The sequence below is a fragment of the Lepidochelys kempii genome, chromosome 15 (assembly GCF_965140285.1).
Source record: "Lepidochelys kempii isolate rLepKem1 chromosome 15, rLepKem1.hap1, whole genome shotgun sequence".
Lineage (NCBI taxonomy): Eukaryota > Metazoa > Chordata > Testudines > Cheloniidae > Lepidochelys > Lepidochelys kempii.
In genome coordinates, this window is record NC_136394.1 from 2236641 (window position 1) to 2260033 (window position 23393).

The 23393-nt window shown below is 49.8% G+C and overlaps 1 protein-coding gene across 4 annotated transcripts in view; it reads left to right on the plus strand.

The window, feature by feature from the left end:
- LOC140898614 (uncharacterized) overlaps window positions 1-4525 on the plus strand; it is a 90701-nt gene extending 86176 nt beyond the window's left edge. For 2 of the 4 annotated variants that reach the window (XM_073312671.2, XM_073312674.2), the window contains 2 exons: window positions 949-1041; window positions 3612-4525. In XM_073312671.2, the coding sequence (XP_073168772.1) occupies window positions 949-1041; window positions 3612-4148 (630 nt within the window). In that variant the 3' untranslated portion in view covers window positions 4149-4525. The remainder of the gene's footprint in view (window positions 1-948; window positions 1042-3611) is intronic. The other 2 variants (XM_073312673.2, XM_073312672.2) reach the window with 2 other exon arrangements.
- The last annotated feature ends 18868 nt before the right edge of the window (window positions 4526-23393 follow it).

Below are 23393 nucleotides of genomic sequence, written 5' to 3' on the forward strand. Positions count from 1 at the left end.
TTACTGTGTGTTCCATTCTAGGCAGCCGATGAAGTGAGCTGTAGCCCATGACAGCTTATGCCCTAATACATCTGTTAGTCTCTAAGGTGCCACACCTCCTCCTGTTCTTTTAGCCTCAGTGCTGATTTGCGTCTGGCTTAGAGGCTTTGGAAACGTACTAGTGAACTCCTGACCCTGCTGACATCAGCGGGAGTTGTGTCCCGCTGGGATTTCACCCACTATTTTTGCTGGGTGCATATATAACCCTTATGGAGATGGTGGGGTGTTAGCAGTGGCTACAGCCCAGGCAGAGAGAGGGTAGACTTTATTCAGGCTTTTTTTCTTTCCAGTCACTCTGCCACTGTCTCTCAGGCCTGACCAGCAGCCCTCCCTGCTGTTGCAATTCTGGGTTTCTCCTGAACATGGACTAGCAAACACCATCAAACGATGTGGCGTTTTGGGATGTGGGGACAAAGCGGTGGTCTTCAAATCCATTTACCAGAGTCAAGACTGCACCCAGGTCCCCAGACATGAACGGTGAGGGTAACTGTAGCCACCTGACCTATGCTCCGCTGATGTCTAGGTAACCCCTAGGGCTCCATGAAAAGCAGGAGCTGTGCTTAGCGCACAGTCCAGAGCAGGATGGTGCTGCAATGGGATTGTGGGGGAGAGTAGCGGTTGCTATAGTGCCTTGTGCTATTGGGAACAAAGAGTTCTGTGTCCAGCAAGCTGCCTGCTGCATTGGGTTTGACCCGCTTTGCTTGTGTTTTGTCCTGAAGGAACTGGCCACGGCCAGATATGACCCTAGCTCCTGTTTACTTTCAAGGGTGCCTCTTTCATGCTGCCTCCATGCGGGTTCTTTCTTTCTTTCTTTCTTTCTTTCTTTCTTTCTTTCTTTCTTTCTTTCTTTCTTTCTTTCTTTCTTTCTTTCTTTCTTTCTTTCTTTCTTTCTTTCTTTCTTTCTTTCAGATTGCCAGCATTGTCCAAGCTAACGTCCGCATGGCAGAGGAGCTGAAACGGTACCAAACCTCAGATGACCTGGAGAAGAAAGTCAGCAAGATGGTAGGTCTCCCTCCTTCTCCTTCGCTGCTTGAATGATCACCTTATGCTGTTACCATTTGACTCTGGCTTCATGGGTAAACCCTGGGGCGTGCTGATAAAGGGGCAGTGCCAAGTAGTTTTGAGCCCAACATGCCAGTTGTAGGGTGTAAATGCTTTCACAAAACAACATGAACAGACAGAATTTCATGCATTGTTTGTCTGTTAAACAATATAAACACTGTGCCAGATTTAAAACCAGCGCAGCACCATTGTAGTCAGAGAACTCAGCATCATGGGGCCAGGGCATCTGAATCAGGAAGTGAAACTGCCCAGCCTGGTTTTGCTGTCCCACTAAGGAAACAAGCAGCATTAGTGATTAAAAGCTATTTAGTGTAAAACCCAGAGCACTCATGTTAGTAATTTAGGTACTGAGCACCTCCTGGAGTGTACTTAACTCCCACTGAACCCCATGAGCAATCCTCCTCCTCTTCCCCAGCATCTGCTGCCAGTCCACCTCATCCTCCTCTTCCCCTGTACTTTTGGACCGTCCTCTCTTTTGCAGCTCCAGGCTCTGAAGATTTTCCTTTTCCACCCATATGTAGCACCAACCGTGACCACAAGCAGCAGGGCTAGCTCCCCTTTCTCATTTGCAGCTGCTTTTAGGGCCCTCCAGGTTCTGCCGTGCAGTGAAGAGCCTGGACATGCATTAGAATTGGCTGGAGAGAAGGAGCCATGACCATGTGACCACCCTGCTGTGCCAGCGTGTGACTCTTTCCAGGTCAACTGTGGTGCCACAATATATATTTTTCAAGGGGTTGGTTGGGATTCTCCTCTTCCTCCCTATACTCACAGCTTGAAAATTCGCTTTCTGCCATTTGTTCCTAACGCATTAGACCTTTAAAAGGTCTCAGGGTCTATGTCTGCTTGGCAAAGCCAAACTTTCTGGGAAAGGTGCCTGCTGCATCTTTGCTTTGCAGCACCGGAAGTCAGGGACTTGAATCCACAGGGCTCTTACGATGTGTCTACACTGCAGTTAGACACCTGCGGCTGGCCCTGGTCACATGACTCCAGCTCGCGCTAAGGGACTGTTTAACTGTGGTGTAGACGTTTGGCCTCTGACCCTGCGAGTGGGGAGGATCCCAGAGCCCAGGCTCTAGCCGGAGCCCCATGAGCCTGAGTCAGCTTACCTGGGTCAGCCCTGGGCCAGTCTAATTGCCATGGAGACATGCCCTTAGGGGCTAGGCAGTCCTGACCTGCCACCCAGTAACCTGCTAACAGCTGCGGGAATAGCAGCTGAACTCTGAGAGAGAACCCCAGTCCTGGAATCTGATTGGTGGAACACTGGTGGTCCTGACTGGTCCCCAGCTTCTATTTCAACCCAAGCACAGAAACCAGAAGTTGTCCACACAACTGGGTTCTCCCTGCTGAGGACTGCTTCCTCTGAGATACCTGCTCACCTGACCCAGCCTGCTTCCTGACATGTGACTGCTGGTTTTACCCTCTGGCTTGCCTCAGACGCTGACCTCCTCCTATCTGACCTGGCCTGGCCCCTACTCCTGCTCTAACCACTAGGTCAGACTGCCTATGCCCCAGTCCTGACACCTGAGGCCAGGGCTGAGATGTCACATGCCAAGCTAAGGCTGGAGGGGTCAGTACTTGGAAGAGGTTTAAGGAAAATGTAGATGCTATAGGAAGAGATGGCAGTGACTCAGCAGGTGATGCTCTTCTCTTTGAGTCACTACTAAACCTGGGGCCCCAGCGGTGTGCTGCCGAAGGCCCCATAACATTTTTCATATAGTAGAAATGTTAACCCAGGTCCAGATCCTAAAAGATATTTTGGTGATTTCAGCAGGAGTTAGATGCCTAAAGCAGAATCTTGCTCAAATTCCAACTCGGGTGATTACAATCTAAAGTACCTCCCTATGTTCCCCTTTCTGTTTCAATTGGATGAGGCTTTCAGTTCTGCTTTTGTGCAGCATTGCTATGGCTGTTAAACAGCTGTCCTGTTCCACACCAGAGGGGGCTGCATATCTGTGATGGATGAATTGATTCTTATAAACCAGTGGCGCCCAAACTTTTCCTCTTGCGCCCCCTCTTGCCAGTAATGGAATGGGACCACGCCCCGGCCCCACACACACACCTGGGCTGGGAGTGGAGTTGCGGCTGGGCCAGCGGCTGAGCCGTGGCTGGGAGCAGAGGCTGGTGGCTGAGCCATGGCCAGGAGCCGGTGGCCAGGGAGTGGAACTGGGGCTGCGGCTGTGGCCAGGGCTGGAGCAGAGCTGGGGACAGAGCGGGGCTGAATGGTTCCTTCCCCATCCCCCCATAGGGGCTGGCTTTGGCCCTGCCATGCCCCCCGGTTGTTCCTCTACACCCCCTAAAGGGGCACCCCCCACAATTTGGGGACCACTCCTATAAATAGTTTGTAAAGCTCTTTGGCCTCTATCAGGATGAAAGGGATTATATTGCTAAAAGATCCTTATCATGATGTAATCTGCCAGTGATGGCTCTTGCCAACTCCAGCAGGGACTGCAGTATCCTATGGGGGTGGTGGGCTTTGCCTCCTAATTTGAAAGTGTTTGCTTTGCACTCAGGTTGAGCAGATGGAGTGGCAGCACCGGGAACTGCTGCAGATGCAGGTGGCAGCCCTGCGGAAGGAGTTTGCCCAGAAAGAGAGTCAGGTGACAAACAGCAAATCCACACCTCCAGCAGACGCTGCCCTGGAAACCAGGGAGCCAGCTGTGACCTCCTCCATGCACACTCTTCTGGCCAACGCTGCCCTGGCCTCCACAAACAGCACCGGCAGTGACCGGTTCACCCTGCCCCACAGTCTGGTGGGCCCCCAGAACACTGCGACGCCCAGGCCATTAGACATTAGCACTGGGGATGTCATCTCCTTCATTGACCCGCCAGAAAGCTTACCTGGAACTGGGAGCAACAGCCTGGAAAAGCTGGAGATTGTGGAGTTGCACCTGGACACGAAACCCACCATAGCGAACCAGGAAGCTGGCTCCCCACCAGCTCACGTCCAGGGAGCCATGGGACTGCTGCCTTCACTGGGTGGAGAGAAGCGGCTGGCACAGCATGCGCTGGCAAGAGAAACCAAAGCCAAACAGCAGCGGACAGTCTGATCCCACGTGGGGAACTTACACACACAAGCCCTGACAAACCTCTCTCTTCCTAAGCCAGTAGCCAAACAAACTTGCCAGTTCCCTGTTTTGTACCCAGTGCTTTAAATTGATAGATATACATGGTGCTGTCAGTTATTAAACTGCCCTTAAGTTATACATTTATCCATATATTTAAGTATGAAATTCTTTCCCTGGTGTATGTCTGGTGAGTACTGGACAGAAAAGAGTTACACACACTACTGGGCCCCGTTGACTTTTCTCCAACAGAATAGATTTAACCCCTGAATTGCCTGTTAATTACACAAAATAAATTGATCATGTCATTCCATGGAATGGGCGACAGGGGATGGATCACTTGATGATTCCGTGTTCTCTTCATTCCCTCTGAAGCACTGGGCACTGGCCACTGTGACATACAGGAGACTGGGCTATATGAACCTTTGGTCTGACTCAGTATGGCCGTTCTTATGTTCCAAATGTTCTGCACCATTCCCATATTTGGGCCAGAAAATGGCAGGTGTGTTCAGAGGCAGTACAGAAATCTGTCCCCTCAGTGTCACATGTTTATAGCAACACTGTTAACACACATGCTGCCAGTCCCCTGCCTTCTCATTGCTCCAGCAATCTGAGGAGCAAGACTCTGTCATGGGAGTCCCTACCCGAGTGTCCCCATGTGCTTGTTTCAAATGCTAAGCTAGACCTGAGGAGTTACAAGAAATAGTGCTGAGGATCCGTGAACCTGCCATCCACTCCCTGCCCAGGGGAGCCGTGGTGGTGGTTGCTTAGACAGGTAGAAATATCTCAGAGCAGTTGCACCTAGGACCTGGCTCTTCCCACCACTGCACCCTGAACAGCCCAGCAGAGCAACTGACATCTCAATATCTGCTGGTAGAGGAGGTATGTGAAAGACAGTTCAGCACAGAGGTGCCTTGGTGGGGAGAAGAGTGGACTGATGAATCTTTCTGAGCATCTCTATTTATCTCTGAGCTTCCAGCAACCGTAGGATTGGAACTGAGCCCTTCTTCTTTCGTATGGTAAAGGCGGTAATTAGTAGTGTTCACAGAACCAAATCCAGATTAGTAAACAGCTTCAGAAGTGGCTTGGTGTAAATCTGAGATTGGCCAGCAAATGATTGAAACGGGCACTGATTTACAATAAGGTTCATAGTTTGTGACTGGCATCCACAGTCACATTGTGCATCATCTCTCATCTTCTAGAGGTGTAAGAGATGACAGCATCTGCCATGCAATTTTCTGAAATAATTCAATGTGGACCATTGTTTCTGGGGTAGGTTGAAGCCTGAAAGTTTTTTTGTGGGATCGGCCAGCAGGTGTGTGTTTGGGGCATCAGCATTCTCTGAAAACGCTTTCCAGTGGCCCTAGGATTGAATGGGGATGCTGAAAGAGTTTACCCTGATTGCCAAAAGGCTTGCAAAAGTTCAGGTGTATCATCGGAAGGTTCAGGAGCTCCTCATGTATTGGTAAGTTCAAGTTGGCCATGGTTTGATTGTATTCACAATTGTACTCTGGATTTTGGGTGTGGGTGTCTGTGTTAGAGTGGGCAACCATTGATTTTAATGTTCCAGTTATAATTTTTATTGCAGCATTAAGCTGCACGTCCAAAGACTTGGTATGTGAGTTGCCCATGCACAATATTCTGCGGTTGAGGATACCCAGTGCCAGAGGCGCTGTTCGAAGCGTGTGTGCACCAACACTGCATGTTGTGCCTGCAAGTTTTCGGATGAGGCTAGTCCTTGCTGTTTACCTTTTCACATATTGTTTCCAAACAAGCTTTAGGAGCCAAGCTTCTGGTCAAGGTGACACCCAAGTACTTTCGACAGGGCTCATTTCTGACCCATTGACCTCAAAACATGACACTGAGTGGTTCCTTTGTGGTTTTGTTGTTTGTTGAAAGGCTAGTACCGAGATTTTGGAAGTGTTGAGGTGGAGCGTCCAGTATTAAAAGTATTATGTTGAGGTCGATGGCCAGGGTGTCATCACTTGTGGTAAGATCTTTGCCCTGTACTGCAAGATTGATGTTGTCAACATAAATGAATTTCTACAAAATTATGTCACGTAAATTGCTAATGTAGATGTTAACTAGCAGAGGAGCCAGCACAGATCCTTGAGATACAGCATCACTGGAGGTGCCTGCTTTGCTGATCTGCCCAGTCAGAAGGGCACGAGTATCTATGATAGCTCAACACTGAGGTCTGGAGTCACAAAGTGCTACAGCATTTGATGGGTCTTGATTCCCTGAGCAAGGGCCCATATCTCCATAACTGATCCCTGCAGGGATGGAGGTGGCAATCAGGGTACATCTGAATACATGGCAGTTGCCTCTGTCAATTCTATCCCCTAGGTTTGCTGTTTTGCGATATATTTCAGGAAGTGCACAGGCTACCTGGGGATGCAGTAGGAATGATGCACATGGGACTGATTCCTCCCTGGGGTAAAGTTGGAGTTAATAGATTTACACCAGGCATACACTTGGTCCTAGAAAGAGCTGTGTGCTTAGGCCAAGTTGAGGTGTGATTCTGGATGGCAAGTGCTGTCAAATATTCTTCTGATTTCCTGTGCACTTCCTGCTGGTGAAGGGCTGGAGAGACAATTCTGGAAATTTAAGTTCTCCTGTTTATCCATAGGTCGGATACTTCACTGTCAGCAGGAGGGAAACTTCCCAGACACTGCCCTGCCAATGAGTCTCAGCCCTGAGCTTGAGAGATCAACCTTTAGCAGCGAAAGGCCACACTGGCCTTGAGCTCTCTGCTGGGACTGCCCACAAGGGCTTGTCTTCACGTACTGCACCCCAGTAGCACTCAGGTGAAGACACTACTATGCCGGTGGGAGAGCTTTTCCTGGCAGCATAGTTAATCCACCTCCCTGAGAGGCGGGAGCTGTGGATGGAGAAGTTCTCCCATTGACATAGCACTGTCTACACGACGGGGCGGGGGTGATTAGGTCAATGTAACTATGTCACTCAGGGGTGTTTTTTACACCCTTGAGCGATGTAGTTGAACCAATGTAGGGCTGTAGTGCAGACCTGGCCTCAGTCATGTTATTCTAATGACGATAATGCTTTAGTTTCTCACTTACATTGCAACATGATTTTAGTCTCTGCTATATCCTTGAGCACCACTCGAGTTAGAGATGCATGCTCCACGCCAGATGACAGCTGGAATTCCAAGGGAAGCAGCTTGGAGGCGTGTCAGCCTCTCAACAACACATATGTAAGAATTTTTTTTTAACATGGGCTTAGCCTTCTTCTCAGAAATGGCTGAACTGTTTTAGCTGAAACGTTAAATAAAAACGAGGAAAAAAATTAGCTCCAGGTAGACACCCAGCATGGAAACTTCAGCCTGAATGGTTGAAGTTTGGTCAAGTTGAAAACGACTGAAAAGAGGATCTTATCGTGGAAAGCATTGGGAACCCTTACCTGTCGGTAGCGCTACCAGCTCAGTCTATAACAAAGTGCCTGGGGCTCCTTTCGGGAAGAAGCATAATCTATTTAGAGGGAAACCCAAACCTAAAGCCTGGATCAAAACACTCCTGAGGTTTAAGGGAGCAGGAAGGTGTTGGCATTGGAATCCAACAACAGCTCTTCTCTAACTGGCTCGCTCTGAACATCTCTCAATTTTGAGATGGTTGAAATCTGCCCCTGGATGTGAATTTTGCAGCGTGGACCCATTGCTGTTGTAACTATTATCAATCATAAAACAGTCAGGATGATAAGGATAATAAGGAGACAACCTACTGTTGCCTATCTAGGCTGACTTTTCCTATGTATCCTCAAGATCTGCAATCCCCTAATGCCTGCTCCCAAGTCTCCCTCGTATTTGTCAGTGTGTTGTTTTAAGAGTCCTGGCTCTCTGGCTAGCACTGTAAAAATGGAGGAAAACAACAGGCTCTGAAAGACCTTCTAACAGTCACAACTGTCTTTCTGAGGCCCTTGACAGCCTTATCAGAGGGCAACAAGGTCAGCAAAACATTTAAAGGGGGGGAGACACACTAACAAAATTACACTTGAAGCTGCATCAGCAACGCTTCCTTCCATCACACTATATCAAATCTCCCAGTCTTATTCTCCAGCAACTGTAGGAGCAGCAAGAGCTTCAGGCCCAGCTGGAAATGGATACACAAGCTGGCTATTCTGGTGCTGCCCTACCCATTGCAATCCCCGTCCTCTCCCAAGAGGACTGTGCCGCCCCCCCTATGATCACAGCTGAAAGAGGTGGGGATCGTTACCTAGCAGTGGATTAGTTAATAAAGGGTCCAGTCACCCAAATGAAAGGCCTCCTTTTGCCTCCCTTAAAGAAATGTTAGTGTTCTGCTGTAATAGCCACAACCCTGGTGCCATTTGGGACTGTAAAATATCAGTATCAAGTTATCCTGCAGTTACCCCAGAGTGTGAGAACCAGCCCCAGGGCAGACTGCTATGGGAAAACAGAAGGGGTCGTGGGGCATCCTGGGTCCTGTCCCAATGCATCCAGCAATCCCTGTGCTTCCATCTGCATTCAGTGCCATCTTTCAATGGTTTGTGTACTGCACAGTCTGCCTCTGCAGTCTGCAGGAATGGACACCGAACTGTTGACCAATACCCTACTCGCTCTGACTAACACGTCACAAGTGGCAGTGGAGTTACTCCTGAAACTACAAAGGCAAGAGGAGTGTGACATTGATCTCGCCACACGTAGTAGCTACAACAGGAGATTGCTTGTGGCACTCATGGAGGTGCTGACCACAGTGGAACGCTGCTTTTGGGCTTGGGAAACAAGCACTGAGTGGTGGGATCACATCATGATGCACGTCTGGGATGATGAGCAGTGGCTGCAGAACTTTCGCATGAGGAAAGCCACATTCATGGGACTGTGTGATGTGCTTGCCCCATCTCTGCAGTGCAAGAACATGAGAATGAGAGCTGCCCTGTCACTGGAGAAGTGCGTGGCGATTGCATTGTGCAAGCTGGCTACTCCAGACTGCTACCAATCTGTCACTAACCAGTTCGAAGTGGAAAAGTCGACCATTGGACTCATGTTGATGGAAGTGTTCTGGGCCATTAATCGCATCCTGTTCCGAAAAACCATGACTCTTGGCAACATGCATGACATTATGGATGGCTAGGCACAAATGGGCTTCCCTAACTGCAGAGGGGCAATAGATGGGACGCATATTCCAATTCTGGCACCAGACCACCTAGCCACCAAGTACATTAATCACAAGGCGTATTTCTCAATGGTTCTCCAGGCGCTTGTGGATCACTGTGGGCGTTTCACTGACATTAACGCAGGCTGGCCCGGAAAGGTGCATGATGTACGCATCTTTCAGAACACTAGCCTGTTCAGGAAGCTGCAAGCCAGGACTTTATTCCCAGACCAGAAGATCACCGTAGGGGAAGTCGAAATGCCCATTGTGATCCTGGGAGACCCCACCTACCCCTTAATGCCGTGGCTTATGAAGCCATAGATGGGGCAACTTGACAGCTGCAAGGAGTAATTCAACAACAGGCTGAGCAAGTGCAGAATGACTATTGAGTGTGCTTTTGGCCATTTAAAGGCCCGCTGGCGATGCCTATATAGGAAGCTGGACCTGGCCAATGACAATATTCTTATGGTTATAGCTGCATGCTGTACACTTCCCTCAGGGCTGGACCACAGACACTCAGCACCTGGAGGATAAGTTTGAACAACCAGAGACCAGGGCTATTAGCGCAGGGCCATAAGGATCAGGGATGCCTTGAGGCAGTAATTTGAAGCTGAAAGCCACTAATATTTGTTGCTATGCTCAGGATTGCAGTGTTTATAATGCTAGGAGGTGACTGGTGCACATGATGCAATAAGGGGGGTTTAATATAATTGGGTGTTGCCTTGCAGTGCTCTTTTTGCTTCAATTAATGGAATAAAGATTGCTTTCAAAGCAACATCATTATTTTATTAAAAGACAACAACCAGAGGAGAGAGTCAAACAAAAAAAAAAACATCAGGAGGGAGGGGGATGGAAAGGGAAGGTCCCAGGGGGAGGAGGAGTCCCAGGATGGCTACAGATTTGTGTATATCCAGGGATCATATCCAGCCTTCTCCTTTAGAGTACAGTGCAGCGGATACTGTACTTCAGCAGGACTAAACTGTAGAGGGATGGGTGTTGAGTGCAGTGGGTAGTGGGAGTCCGCAGAGCTGGACTGTGACGGGGCAGGAGTGGAATGCTGCAGGTACAGACTGGAGCCAGGAGGTTGATAAGAGTGTGTTGGTGGTATCTGGGGGGCATATGGGAAAGAGTTTTGTGGCAGCGGCTGCAGGGGAGGGTGGGTGCAGAGCTGCTCGGTTTGAAGAGCTAATATCACCTGGAGCATGTCTGCTTGGCGCTCCATAACCTTTAAGAGACACTCCGTGGCTTCGTTCTGGTGTGCCACATTCTCCTTTCGGTCCCTCTTCTCGCTGTCCCACCACTCCTTCAATTCCTGTTTCTCGGTGGCAGAGTGCATCATGACATTATGCAGAAAGTCCTCCTTAGGTCTTCTTGGTCACTTTCTAAGTCTGCGCAGGCGTTCAGCCGCCAATAACAAAGAGGGAGGCTGGGCTCCCAAGGTCATATCTGTGAAGTTTAAATGCAACATTTTACAGAAGCAGCATTGTTTGCAATACAGAAAACACTGATTCAGTGCTTTGCGGGGTGGGATAGCTCAGTGGTTTGAGCATTGGCCTGCTAAATCCAGGGTTGTGAGTTCAAGAATCCTTGAGGGGGCCATTTAGGGATCTGGGGCAAAAATTGGGGATTGGTCCTGCTTTGAGCAGGGGTTGGACTAGATGACCTCCTGAGGTCCCTTCCAACCCTGCTATTCTGTGATTCTATGAAAATACAGCCAGTACTCACAAACCTGACACTAACTGGCTGACCCCAGGCAAGCACACATGAGCCACAAGACCCCCAAAATGGTGAGTAGCCACAGGGTAGGGTAAATCACTCTTCCTGGACCCTGCTGTACACTGGGCACGTGGCTCTTGGGGAGAGCCGGCACAGTAGGGGGGCCTGAAAATCATTCTTGTCCCCACACTTTCCACAGGAGGTGATCATTATGGAAGATATTTCGCTGCTGAGGGTGAGCAGGGAATCAAGGAAAGGTCTTCTCCAAGCCTGCGGCTTCCACCCTGACCCCTATGCGGCTTGCCTGTGTGCAGCAATGGTCCCACCCCGTGACGGCACAGTGGCGTGGGAAAGTTACCATTAATGGGGAAAGAATCAAAGCAGCTCCGCCGAAGAACCTGGATTGCCCAGTATCTGCACGAGAGTTTCCTGGAGATCTCTGAGGGAGATTCCCGTGAAGTGAGGGAGTCAATCAACAGCCTATTCTACCTCTCAGACTAGGCATGCAGTGGGAGACAAACCTGCTTTCTGCAACCCTTCTGCCCTCCTACCCCCAACAACTCACTTCAGCGATTCCCAAAATCAAATCCACTTACTAGGGGGCTCCTCTCCTGTTTGTGCTTTGCCAAGATCCAACTGCTGTGACTGGCTAGCTTCCTCCGGGGTAGAGAAGAGCTCCTGGCTGCATGCATCTCTGGCTTCCGAGTCATCCTCTACCTCTGGGTCCCCCTCCACATCCTTGTCCAAGATTTCCTCCTCTTGGCTCGGTCCACTCTCAACTGGCACGTTAGCCAACAAAGTATCCATAGGGGCCTTCGCAGTGGAGGTCGGGTCACCACCGAGTATCACGTCCAGCTCTTTGTAGAACCGGCAGCTCGTGGGTGCAGCACCGGACTGGCGGTTTGCCTCCTGCGCCTTGTGGTAGGTGTTCCACACCTCCTTCACTTTGACCCTGCACTGCAGTGTGTCCTGCTCATGGCCCCTTTCTGTCATGAATCATGAAATCTGTCCGTAGGTGTCATAATTCCTACGGCTGGAGCGCAGCTGGGACTGGATAGCTCCTCTCCCCAAATACCAATGAGGTCATAGAATCATAGAATATCAGGGTTGGAAGGGACCTCAGGAGGTCATCTAGTCCAACCCCCTGCTCAAAGCAGGACCAATCCCCAACTAAATCATCCCAGCCAGGGCTTTGTCAAGCCTGACCTTAAAAACTTCTAAGGAAGGAGATTCCACCACCTCCCTAGGGTAATGTATTCCAGTGTTTCACCATCCTCCTAGTGAAAAAGTTTTTCCTAATATCCAAACTAAACCTCCCCCACTGCAACTTGAGACCATTTTTCTCTTCCGCAGACTAAACAATCCCACTTCCCTCAGCCTCTCCTCATAAGTCATGTTTTCCAGTCTCCTAATCATTTTTGTTGTCCTCCATTGGACGTTTTCCAATTTTTCCACATCCTTCTTGTAGTGTGGGGCCCAAAACTGGACACAGTACTCCAGAGGAGGCCTCACCAATGTCGAATAGAGGGGAACAGTCACGTCCCTCAATCTGCTGGCAATGCCCTTACTTATACATCCCAAAATGCCATTGGCCTTCTTGGCAACAAGGGCATACTGTTGACTCATCTCCAGCTTCTCGTCCAATGTAACCCCTAGATCCTTTTCTGCAGAACTGCTGCCGTGCCACTAGGTCCCTAGTCTGTAGCGGTGCATAGGATTCTTCCGTCCTAAGTGCAGGACTCTGCACTTGTCCTTGTTGAACCTCATCAGATTTCTTTTGGCCCAATCCTCTAATTTGTCTAGGGCCCTCTGTATCCTATCCCTACCCTCCAGCATCTCTACCTCTCCTCCCAGTTTAGTGTCATCTGCAAACTTGCTGAGGGTGCAATCCACACCATCCTCCAGATCATTTATGAAGGTTTTAATGATGATATTAGATTTTAATGATGATTTTAAGGATGATACTAAATGGGAGGAGTGGTAGATACGCTGGAGGGCAGGGATAGGATTCAGAGGGACCTAGACAAATTGGAGGATTGGGCCAAAAGAAATCTGATGAGGTTCAATAAGGATAAGTGCAGGGTCCTGCACTTAGGACGGAAGAACCTAGTGCACAGCTACAGACTAGGGACCGAATGGCTAGGCAGCAGTTCTGCGGAAAAGGACCTAGGGGTGACAGTGGACGAGAAGCTGGATATGAGCCAGCAGTGTGCCCTTGTTGCCAAGAAGGCCAATGGCATTTTGGGATGTATAAGTAGGGGCATAGCGAGCAGATCGAGGGACGTGATCGTCCCCCTCTATTCGACATTGGTGAGGCCTCATCTGGAGTACTGTGTCCAGTTTTGGGCCCCACACTACAAGAAGGATGTGGATAAATTGGAGAGAGTCCAGCGAAGGGCAACAAAAATGATTAGGGGTCTGGAACACATGAGTTATGAGGAGAGGCTGAGGGAACTGGGATTGTTTAGTCTGCAGAAGAAAAGAATGAGGGGGGATTTGATAGCTGCTTTCAACTACCTGAGAGGTGGTTCCAGAGAGGATGGTTCTAGACTATTCTCAGTGGTGGAAGAGGACAGGACAAGGAGTAATGGTCTCAAGTTGCAGTGGGGGAGGTTTAGTTTGGATATTAGGAAAAACTTTTTCACTAGGAGGGTGGTGAAACACTGGAATGCGTTGCCTAGGGAGGTGGTGGAATCTCTTTCCTTAGAAGTTTTTAAGGTCAGGCTTGACAAAGCCCTGGCTGGGATGATTTAATTGGGTATGGGTCCTGCTTTTGAGCAGGGGGTTGGACTAGATGACCTCCTGAGGTCCCTTCCAACCCTGATATTCTATGATTCTATGATTTTGAACAAAACCGGCCCCAGGACTGACCCTTGGGGCACTCCTCTTGATACCGGCTGCCAACTAGACATGGAGCCATTGATCACTACCCGTTGAGCCCGACAATCTAGCCAACTTTCTATCCACCTTATAGTCCATTCATTCAGCCCATACTTCTTTAACTTGCTGGCAAGAATACTGTGGGAGACCATGTCAAAAGCTTTGCTAAAGTCAAGGAATAACACATCCACTGCTTTCCCCTCATCCACAGAGCCAGTTATCTCGTCATAGAAGGCAATTAGATTAGTCAGGCATGATTTGCCCTTGTTGAATCCATGCTGACTGTTCCTGATCACTTTCCTCTCCTCGAAGTGCTTCAGAATTGATTCCTTGAGGACCTGCTCCATGATTTTTCCAGGGACTGAGGTGAGGCTGACTGGCCTGTAGTTCCCAGGATCCTCCTTCTTCCCTTTTTTAAAGATGGGCACTACATTAGCCTTTTTCCAGTCGTCTGGGACTTCCCCCGATCGCCATGAGTTTTCAAAGATAATGGCCAATGGCTCTGGAATCACATCCGCCAACTCATTTAGCGCTCTCGGATGCAGCGCATCCAGCCCCATGGACTTGTGCATGTCCAGCTTTTCTAAATATTCCCGAACCACTTCTTTCTCCACAGAGGGCTGGTCACCTCCTCTCCATGCTGTGCTGCCCAGTGCAGTAGTCTGGGAGCTGACCTTGTTCGTGAAGACAGAGGCAAAAAAAGCATTGAGTACATTAGCTTTTCCCACATCCTCTGTCACTAGGTTGCCTCCCTCATTCAGTAAGGGGCCCACACTTTCCTTGACTTTCTTCTTGTTGCTAACATACCTGAAGAAACCCTTCTTGTTACTCTGAACATCTCTTGCTAGCTGCAACTGCAACTAGGTCCAGCAGCTCAGCAGTGCTCCAAGCGGGGGATCGCCTGGTGGGTGTAGCGGGCCTGGCCATCTGGAAAGATGCGTTGCGACCACTGCACTCACCACCGAGCCAACGGGACGGGGACTTTCAAATTTCAAAAGGAATTTACTGGGTGGGGCTCATGGTTGGTCACCTGAGGGCACGGCAGTGGAGTTCAAACTGATGACCAGAGAGGCAAGAACAGGCATTGTGGGGCACCTCCCGGAGGCCAATCGCAGGGCTGTCATCGACTAGGGTGTCTGTACCCCCGGCGCAGAAGGCTGCATGTCTCTCGTCAGGTTGGTGTTTTTACAGTGCTACAACTGTGCAGTTTCTGCGCACTCAGTGACTTGGCCGCGTGACCCCTGGGGAGTTACAGCGCAGAACGCTGCTTTACTGCGCAGAAACCTGCCAGTGTAGACAGGGCCATGGAGTCACAGCCTGGGGTGCTCCCATCTATCTTGTCACCTAGGCAAGCCAACCATTGTGAGAGATGGTCCCTCACAGCAGGAATCACAGTAATATTCAAGTTACTTCCAGTCCAAAGGACCAGTCCCTTACCCCAGGTCAAGTGCACCTTAGATCTCACATCAAAGACCATGCTTGTAGCCAATCCTGTAATAAACTATTGAAAGATTTATTAATAGGAAAAAGGAAATAAGTGAGTTATTTACAAGGTTAAAGCAGGTATAGATAGATAGATTAGATTAGATATACATACACACACACTTACAAATGAGTTACAATCTTAAGGTTCAAAAGGTAACAGAAGCTTCGATAATAAGCAAGCTCTATATGTCATTAAGGGCTAATCCAGGCTAAGCAGCTGGGAACATCTTGCTCATTGCTAGAAAACCTTGCCCTTCAGATTCCAAGCAGCATAGAGATACAGATCCTTCTTGTTAGGGGGGTTTTATTCCCTTCCCCACCCTTGCACTCTGAGCTGCAAACTCAGCTGATGGAAGGAATTCAATTGCATGACTCATCTTCATGGGGAGGAGGTGGGGGAGAGCAATCAAAGTCCTTTGTCTTCTTTAATGTTCCACAGTAGTTCACCTAGTGTCAATGGGCCTTTCTTGTTGGCCAGAGTGTAACACATTCTATTGGAGACCAGTATTTCACACTGGTTAATGTCTCTCTCCTGCCTGGTGATTTACACAGTCATGGAGGCTTATACTGCAATACAAATGTTTAAATATTACCTTACAATATGGGTTACAGATGTTAAAAGGGAGATTAATGCATGCAGCAGTTTACAAACATTCAACAAAGTCTACAGAAGGGATGGGGACAAATTGGAGAGAGTCCAGTGGAGAGTAAACAAAAATGATTAGGGGGCTGGGGCACATGACTTATGAGGAGAGGCTGAGGGAACTGGGATGATTTAGTCTACAGAAGAGAAGAGTGAGGGGAGATTTGATAGCAGCCTTCAACTACCAGAAGGGGGGTTCCAAAGAGGATGGAGCTCGGCTTTTCTCAGTGGTGGCAGGTGACAGACCAAGAAGCAATGGTCTCAAGTTGCAGAGGGGGAGGTCTAGGTTGGATATCAGGAGGGTGGTGAAGCACTGGAATGGGTTACCTAGGGAGGTGGTGGAATCTCCATCCTGAGAGGTTTTTAAGGCCCGGCTTGACAAAGCCCTGGCTGGGATGATTTAGTTGGGGTTGGTCCTGCTTTGAGCAGGGGGTTGGACTAGATGACCTCCGAGGTCCCTTCCAACCCGGATATTCTATGATTCTAAACACTAAGCACATTTTTATCATCCTAATACCTATTTTAACAATACTAACGCACAGGTGAGCCAGACTGATTTCAGCTATGTATCTGTCAGTGTTCACTTGAGACGTGGGAGACACCTGGTCTGCCAGCGTCACAATCGTAATACATTAGAAGGCAAATCTGGCTCAAAAAGTAATATTTTTTACACTGTGGCATATGCCATGTGTCCGCATGCCTCTTTGCCCACCTCCACCCATGAGCCAGCACCCACCTGCTCCTCTCAGTGTCTGAATGCCCTCATGTTCCATACCTTTTCTCCTACTGATAGTCCTCACTCCTGCTCCTCCCCCTCCCCCTGGAGTCAGCTCAGAGATCAATCGGTTTAGATTCTTAGGGCTAGTCTACACTGGCAGCATTAAAGCACTGCTGCGGCAGTGGCTTGTGTCGTCGCGGCAGAGTGCTGGGAGAGAGCTCTCCAAAAAGCCACCTCCATGAAGGGCAGCTGCCAGCGCTGGTACCCTGTCTACACTGGTGCTTTACAGCGCTGAAACTTGCTGCTCTCAGGGGGGTGTTTATTCCCACCCCTGAGCGAGAAAGTTGCAAGAGTTGTAAAGTGCCAGCATAGACAAGCCCTTACACAGCATCCGTCACCAGGATATCTGAACCTACGCCGTGCCATCACCCATGTTCAAGAAAGATGAAATCAAATGGGAACAGGGCCACAGAAGAACTACTAGGTGAGCAGGGGTATGGAGGGCCTGTTTTATGAGAGGAGACAGGAAGATTTTGGTTTGTTTAGCAAAGTGAAGGCTGTGAGGGGATCTGATTGCTCTCTATTAATACACTGGGGGGTAAACACCAGGAGGGGAAAGAGCTACTGGAGCTAAAGGACAATGTTGGCATAAGAACAGACAGGGATAAACTGGCCTTGAATAAATTGAGGCTGAAAGTGAGAAGGTTTCTAATCATCAGAGGAAGGTCTGGAACAGCCTACCAATAGGAATTGTGGGAGCAAACAATTAGTTTTGAGAGAGAGACGGACAAATTTATGAGTAGGATTGTGTGGCAGGGTTGCTTGTGATGGTGGGGGAGCAGGACTCAGTAGTCTTGGAGCTCACTTCTGGTTTACGTCTCATGTTCCTAAAAGCTCATTCTTCAGCGTTTCCCCCACACACAGGCAGTTTGGTTTTTGAGGGGGTTTTTTGTCTCCGTCCTCCGAAGTATCAGGGCCAGCCACCGTTGGAGATAGGACACAGCATAGGGTGCGGGAGGGCTGTGTGGTGGCACTGAGCATTCTCTCTTTCAGGTGCTTGGTGGGCTGGTTCTTGCCCACATGTTCAAGGTCTAACTGACCATATATGGAGTCAGGAAATGTTTGCATTCTGCTGCAATGTGGGGTCACTTGCCAGGATTATCTGGGTGTATCTCACTTAATCATTTCTCTGCCACTGCAGGATCCTCGGGCACTCATACACCTCGGTCTCTCCTATTGTCTCCCTGTGGCACATACTAGTCTAGTCTCCTGTGGGCTGTAATACTCTGGTATAATTTGGTTGCTGGGTTTGGTGTGTGGGTGCTGGGTGGTGATGTTGGCTTGTGATAGACTGGTCAGACTGGATGATCTGGTGGTCCCTTCTGACCTTAAACTCTATGGCTATATTACCTGGTCAGACTGGGACCCACACAAGAGTATCTCCAAAGGAATTTTCTCCCACTAGAAACACACTAGATATGGTCTCAATAGGTCAAACTGGAGAAGATCACAATCATGGATGTCTAAGACAAGGTCTGAAAGAAATTAACATTCATTTAAGAAGCAGAGAAACTGAACACATACGATATTGTACATACCTGGGCCTCTTCCAAGCAAATCTGTAGCTTAACTGCTATCCACACTGTTTGAAATGAAACCACAAAAGAAACCCTCCACCTATAGTTCTGCAAAGAAATACTCTGTGGACCCAGAAGTTCCTCCACCAATGGCTGCAAAGCAGAACTGGGATATTCTCCCACCATCTGCAGAAACTAGAAAAGAATATCAAACCTGGTGCAACTCCAACCAAAGCAGCCAACAATCCCCCCACTGCAGTATGTCAGAGGATCAAAAACTAAATCCAGACAGAAGCAGAGCCCACTCCTATATAACTTCAGACCAAAGACCCCCATGAACTTCACACCAACAGACTCCCACCAAACCCTTTGCCTTAACAGACCCTCGCACCCTGTAATATGCAGTCTCTGACCAAATACAGACTAAGGCCTTGGCTACACTTGAGAGTTAGAGCGCATTAAGGCAGCCCCGGGAGCCCTAACTCCTGACACGTCCACACTGGCAAGGCACGCAGAGCGCTTGCACTCCACAGCTGGACCGCTCCTGGTGATCCACCTCGACGAGAAGCATAACGCTCGGAGCTCCCCGGCTGGAGCTCCACGGTGCCAGTGTGGACGCCCTGGTCTGTTAATGCGCTCTGATCGGCCTCCAGAAGTGTCCCACAATGCCGTTCTAGCCACTCTGGTCATCACTTCGAGCTCTACTATCCTGACCTCAGGTGACCAACCGTCAGACCCGCCCTTTAAATTCTCTGGTAATTTTGAAATTCCCCTTCCTGTTTGCTCAGCCAGGCGTAGAGTGCTCTCAGTGCATCTGTCCAGGTGACCATGTCTCCACGCGCCAGGCGATCCCCAGTATGGAGCAATGGCGACGTGCTGGCCTCATCAGTGTCTGGGGGGAAGAAGCTGTCCAGTCCCAGCTGCACTCCAGCTGTAGGAATTATGATACCTTTGGGCAGATATCAAGGGACATGATATAAAGGGGCCATGATCGGGACGCAGTGCAGTGCAGGGTTAAAGTGAAGGAGCTGCGGGATGCCTACCGCAAAGCCTGCGAGGCAAACAGCCACTCCGGTGCTGCCCCTGCGACCTGCCGTTTCTACAAAGAGCTGGACGCAATACTTGGGGGCGACCCCACCTCCACTCCGAAGACCACCACAGACACTTCAGAGGCCGTAGCAGCACAGAGTTCAACAGGCCAGGAGGAGGAAAGCGGGAGCGAGGGTGCTGAGGAGGAGGAGAGCCCAGAGCCAGAGGACAGCCAGGCATCCCTAGATGCATGCAGCCAGGAGCTATTTTCAAGCCAGGAGGAAGGTAGCCAGTTGCAGTGGATGGTGCTTGGGGAAGAACAAGCACCAGAGGAGGTGCCCAGTAAGTAGCTTTAATTTTGGGAAGGTAATTGTTCAGTGCGGGCTCCTGGGGCGAGGAGGGTTGCAGAAAGAAGGGTTAGGACTGTGTGCATGCCTAGATGCGGAATAGGGCATTGATGTGCTCTCTCTCATCATGGTAATTGGCCTCAGTGATCTCTTCAAAGGTCTCATGCAGCAGCTGGGCAATCCGCTTGCGCAGGTTCCTTGGCAGAGCAACTGTGCTCCTTGTCCCAGTAAGGTTAACATGTCCGCACCGCTGTGCCGTGAGGGGCAGGGGAACCGTTGCTGCACACAGCAAAGCTGCGTATGGGCCAGGGCGGAAGCTGCATTGTAGTAGAAGACCCTCTCTTGCTTCCCAGGTCACCCTCAGCAGCGAGATATCTTCCAGGACAAACTCATCCTTTGGAAAATGTGGGGACAGTGTTCAGTATAGGGGACCCCAGCAGCTGTTGGCTCTCCGCAAGGCACAGAACCCCAGAGGACAGTACGGCCCTGAAACAATCAGTCCCCCTTGCCCCTGTCCTTACTCACCATTCTGGGGCTCCTGTGGGTTATGTGCACTCACTTTGGGATGGGCACTGTACTTGTCTTTAAGTACGGCCGAATATTTGCTCTGTCTGGTGTGAACAATGCTGCCTCTGTTAAGTGTTGCACTTTGGCTTTACAGATGCAACTTTGAGATCCCAGCTGTCCTTTTTATCAACAGTCGGAAGACTGCAAAGAATCAGGAAGCGGCCGCGAATAACCAAAGAACTGAAAATCAAAAAGTACAGGACTGCCGGGAGAGGGAAAGGAAGCTCCACCAGCAGAATGCGGATCGCCGGCACCAAAGCACGGAGCGGCTGCTAAGCATCATGGAGCACCAAGCGGACTTGATACAGGCACTCATAGCACTGCAGACAGAGCAGATCCACCCCCACCCCCCCAGGCAGCCCTTGTCCCAAAACTCTTTCCCTTGTGTCCCCATGTCACCGCCAATCCACTTCCCCCAACATCGAGTTTCCTATCGCCACCAGCTGCCTCCAACACCTGTAGCTTCACCACCCAGCCCTGCAAACTATGACCCTGACCCACTGCACTCAACCCCCATCACCATGCCTTTTAGCCAGCCTGAAGTGCAGCACTCATTGTGCGGCACTTCAGACAGGAAGGCTGAATATGATAACAGGACATACGCAAATCTATGATTGTCCCGTTCCCCACCCTCCCCTCTTCCCTCCTCCCACACAGTACAGATGTGTCATGCCCTTTCTGTTTCCCCAGCAGTTGTGTTTCTTTTCAATAAATGAATTTTTTGGCTTTAAAAACATTTTTATTGCATTAAGTAAAAGATACCATAACCCAGGAAAGCAACAGGCACTGCAAGTCAGTGCATCATACGTAGCAAACACAGATGTCTACTAGCATTGGAACCACTGCACTTCACTCCCGTGCAGGGCACCAAACATTACTGGTGGCTTTCAGCCTCAAATTGCTCCCTCAAGGCATCCCTAATCCTTGCAGCCCTGCGCTGGGCCCCTCTAATAGCCCTGCTCTCTGGCTGATCAAATTCAACCTCCGGGTGTTGAACCTCTGTAGTCCATGCTGGTGTTGAACCTCTGTGGTCCATGCCTGAGTGAAGCTTTCACCCTTCCCTTCACAAATATTATGGAGGGTACATCATGCGGCTATAACCGTGGGGATGTTGTCATCAGCCAGGTCCAGCTTCCCATACAGACAGCGCCAGCGGCCCTTTAAACAGACAAAAGCACACTCAACAGTCATTCTGCACCGACTCAACCTGTTGTTGAACGGCTCCTTGCTGCTGTCAAGGCTCCCTGTGTAGGGTTCCGTGATCCACAGCATTAAAGGGTAAGCAGAATCTCCAAGGATCACAATGGGCATTTCGACTTCCCCTATGGTGATCTTCTGGCCTGGGAAGAAAGTCCCGGCTTGCAGCTTCCTGAACAGGCCTGTGTTCCGAAAGATGCGTGCATCATGCACATTTCCGGACCAGCCTGCGTTAATGTCCATGAAATGCCCATGGTGATCCACAAGTGCTTGGAGAACCACAGAGAAATACCCCTTCTGATTTATGTACTCAGAGGCTAGGTGGTCTGGTGCCAGAATTGGAATATGCATCCCATCTCTCGCCCCTCCACAGTTAGGGAAACCCATTTGTGCAAAGCCAGACACAATGTCATGCACGTTACCCTGAGTCACGGTTCTTCTGAGCAGGATGCGATTAATGGCCCTGCAAACTTGCATCAACACGATTCCAACAGTTGACTTTCCCACTCCAAACTGGTTAGTGACCAATTGGTAGCTGTCTGGAGTTGCCAGCTTCCAGATTGCAGTAGCCACCTGCTTCTCCACCGGCAGGGCAGCTCTCAATCTCATGTCCTTGTGCCATAGGGTGGGGGCGAGCTCAGCACACAGTCCCATGAAAGTGGCTTTCCTCATGCGAAAGTCCTGCAGCCACTGCTCGTCATCCCAGACTTGCATAACGATGTGATCCCACCACTCAATGCTTGTTTCCAATGGCGTTCCACTGTGGTGAGCATGTCCATGAATGCCACAAGCAATCTCGTGTTGTTTGCGTTATGCGAGTCGACATCATCATCGGACTCCTCACTGTCAGTTTGTAGCTTAAGGAGTAACTCGACTGCCATTCGTGACGTGTTGGTGAGACCCATCAGCATACTCCTCAGCAGTTCGGGCTCCATTCTGGCAGACTGAAAGGGAAGACAGAGCGCGCAGTACAAAAAACATTGAAAGATGGCGCCAAATGTGGATGGAAGCACAGGGATTGCTGGGATGCGAAGCAATGCATCACGGGGCATTGGGACAGGACCCAGAATGCCCTGGACCCTCCCACCCCTTTCCCACAAGCCACAGCACCAGAATGGGAAGAGGTGCTCTGTGGGATAGCTGCCCATAATGCACTGCTCCCAATGTCACTGCAAGTGCCGCAAATGTGGCCACGCCAGTGCGCTTGCAGCTGAGAGTGTGAACACACGGCAGCGCTTTCCCTGCTGCAGTCTCAGAGGGATGGTTTAACTCAAAGCGCTCTACACCTGTAAGTGTAGCCATGCCCTTAGTGACCATAAACTAGATTTAGAAATTGGACATGTCTACACTATGGACTAAATCGGCACCACTGTGATCAATGCAGCGGTGTCAATTTAGTGGGTCTGGTGTAGACATGCTAACTCGTTAGGTAACTGAACTGGCCTAACTTAGATCAACTTACCTCGTTAGTGTTGACCAGCCCTTCACAGAATACTCTTGGGGGAATTCTGTGCCACTGGGCGTGCACAAAATTCAGGTCCCCCACAGATTTCTTTGATTCCTGCAGAAAAATGACTTCCTGACAGGGAAGCAAAGGGAAGCTGCAAGAGCAGTTATGCACCACTCCCGAGCAGAGCAGGTACATCACTTCAGGCACCCAGCATCTGGCAAATCACTGTAGGGCTGGGGACACCCCAGCCACAAGCACTCCTTTTCTTCATACAGCTAAGGGCAGCCTAGAATTCCTCCTTACCTGTAAGGGGTTAAGAAGCTCAAATAACCTGGTTGGCACCTGACCAAAAAGACCAATGGGGAAAGAAGATACTTTCAAATCTTGGGGCGGGGGGGAAGGCTTTGTTGGGGTGTTCTCTGGGGAAAGCAGAGAAGCATCAGGTCAAAAACTCCTTCTCCTATAAACCATCCTGTACAAGTCTCTGATATTACA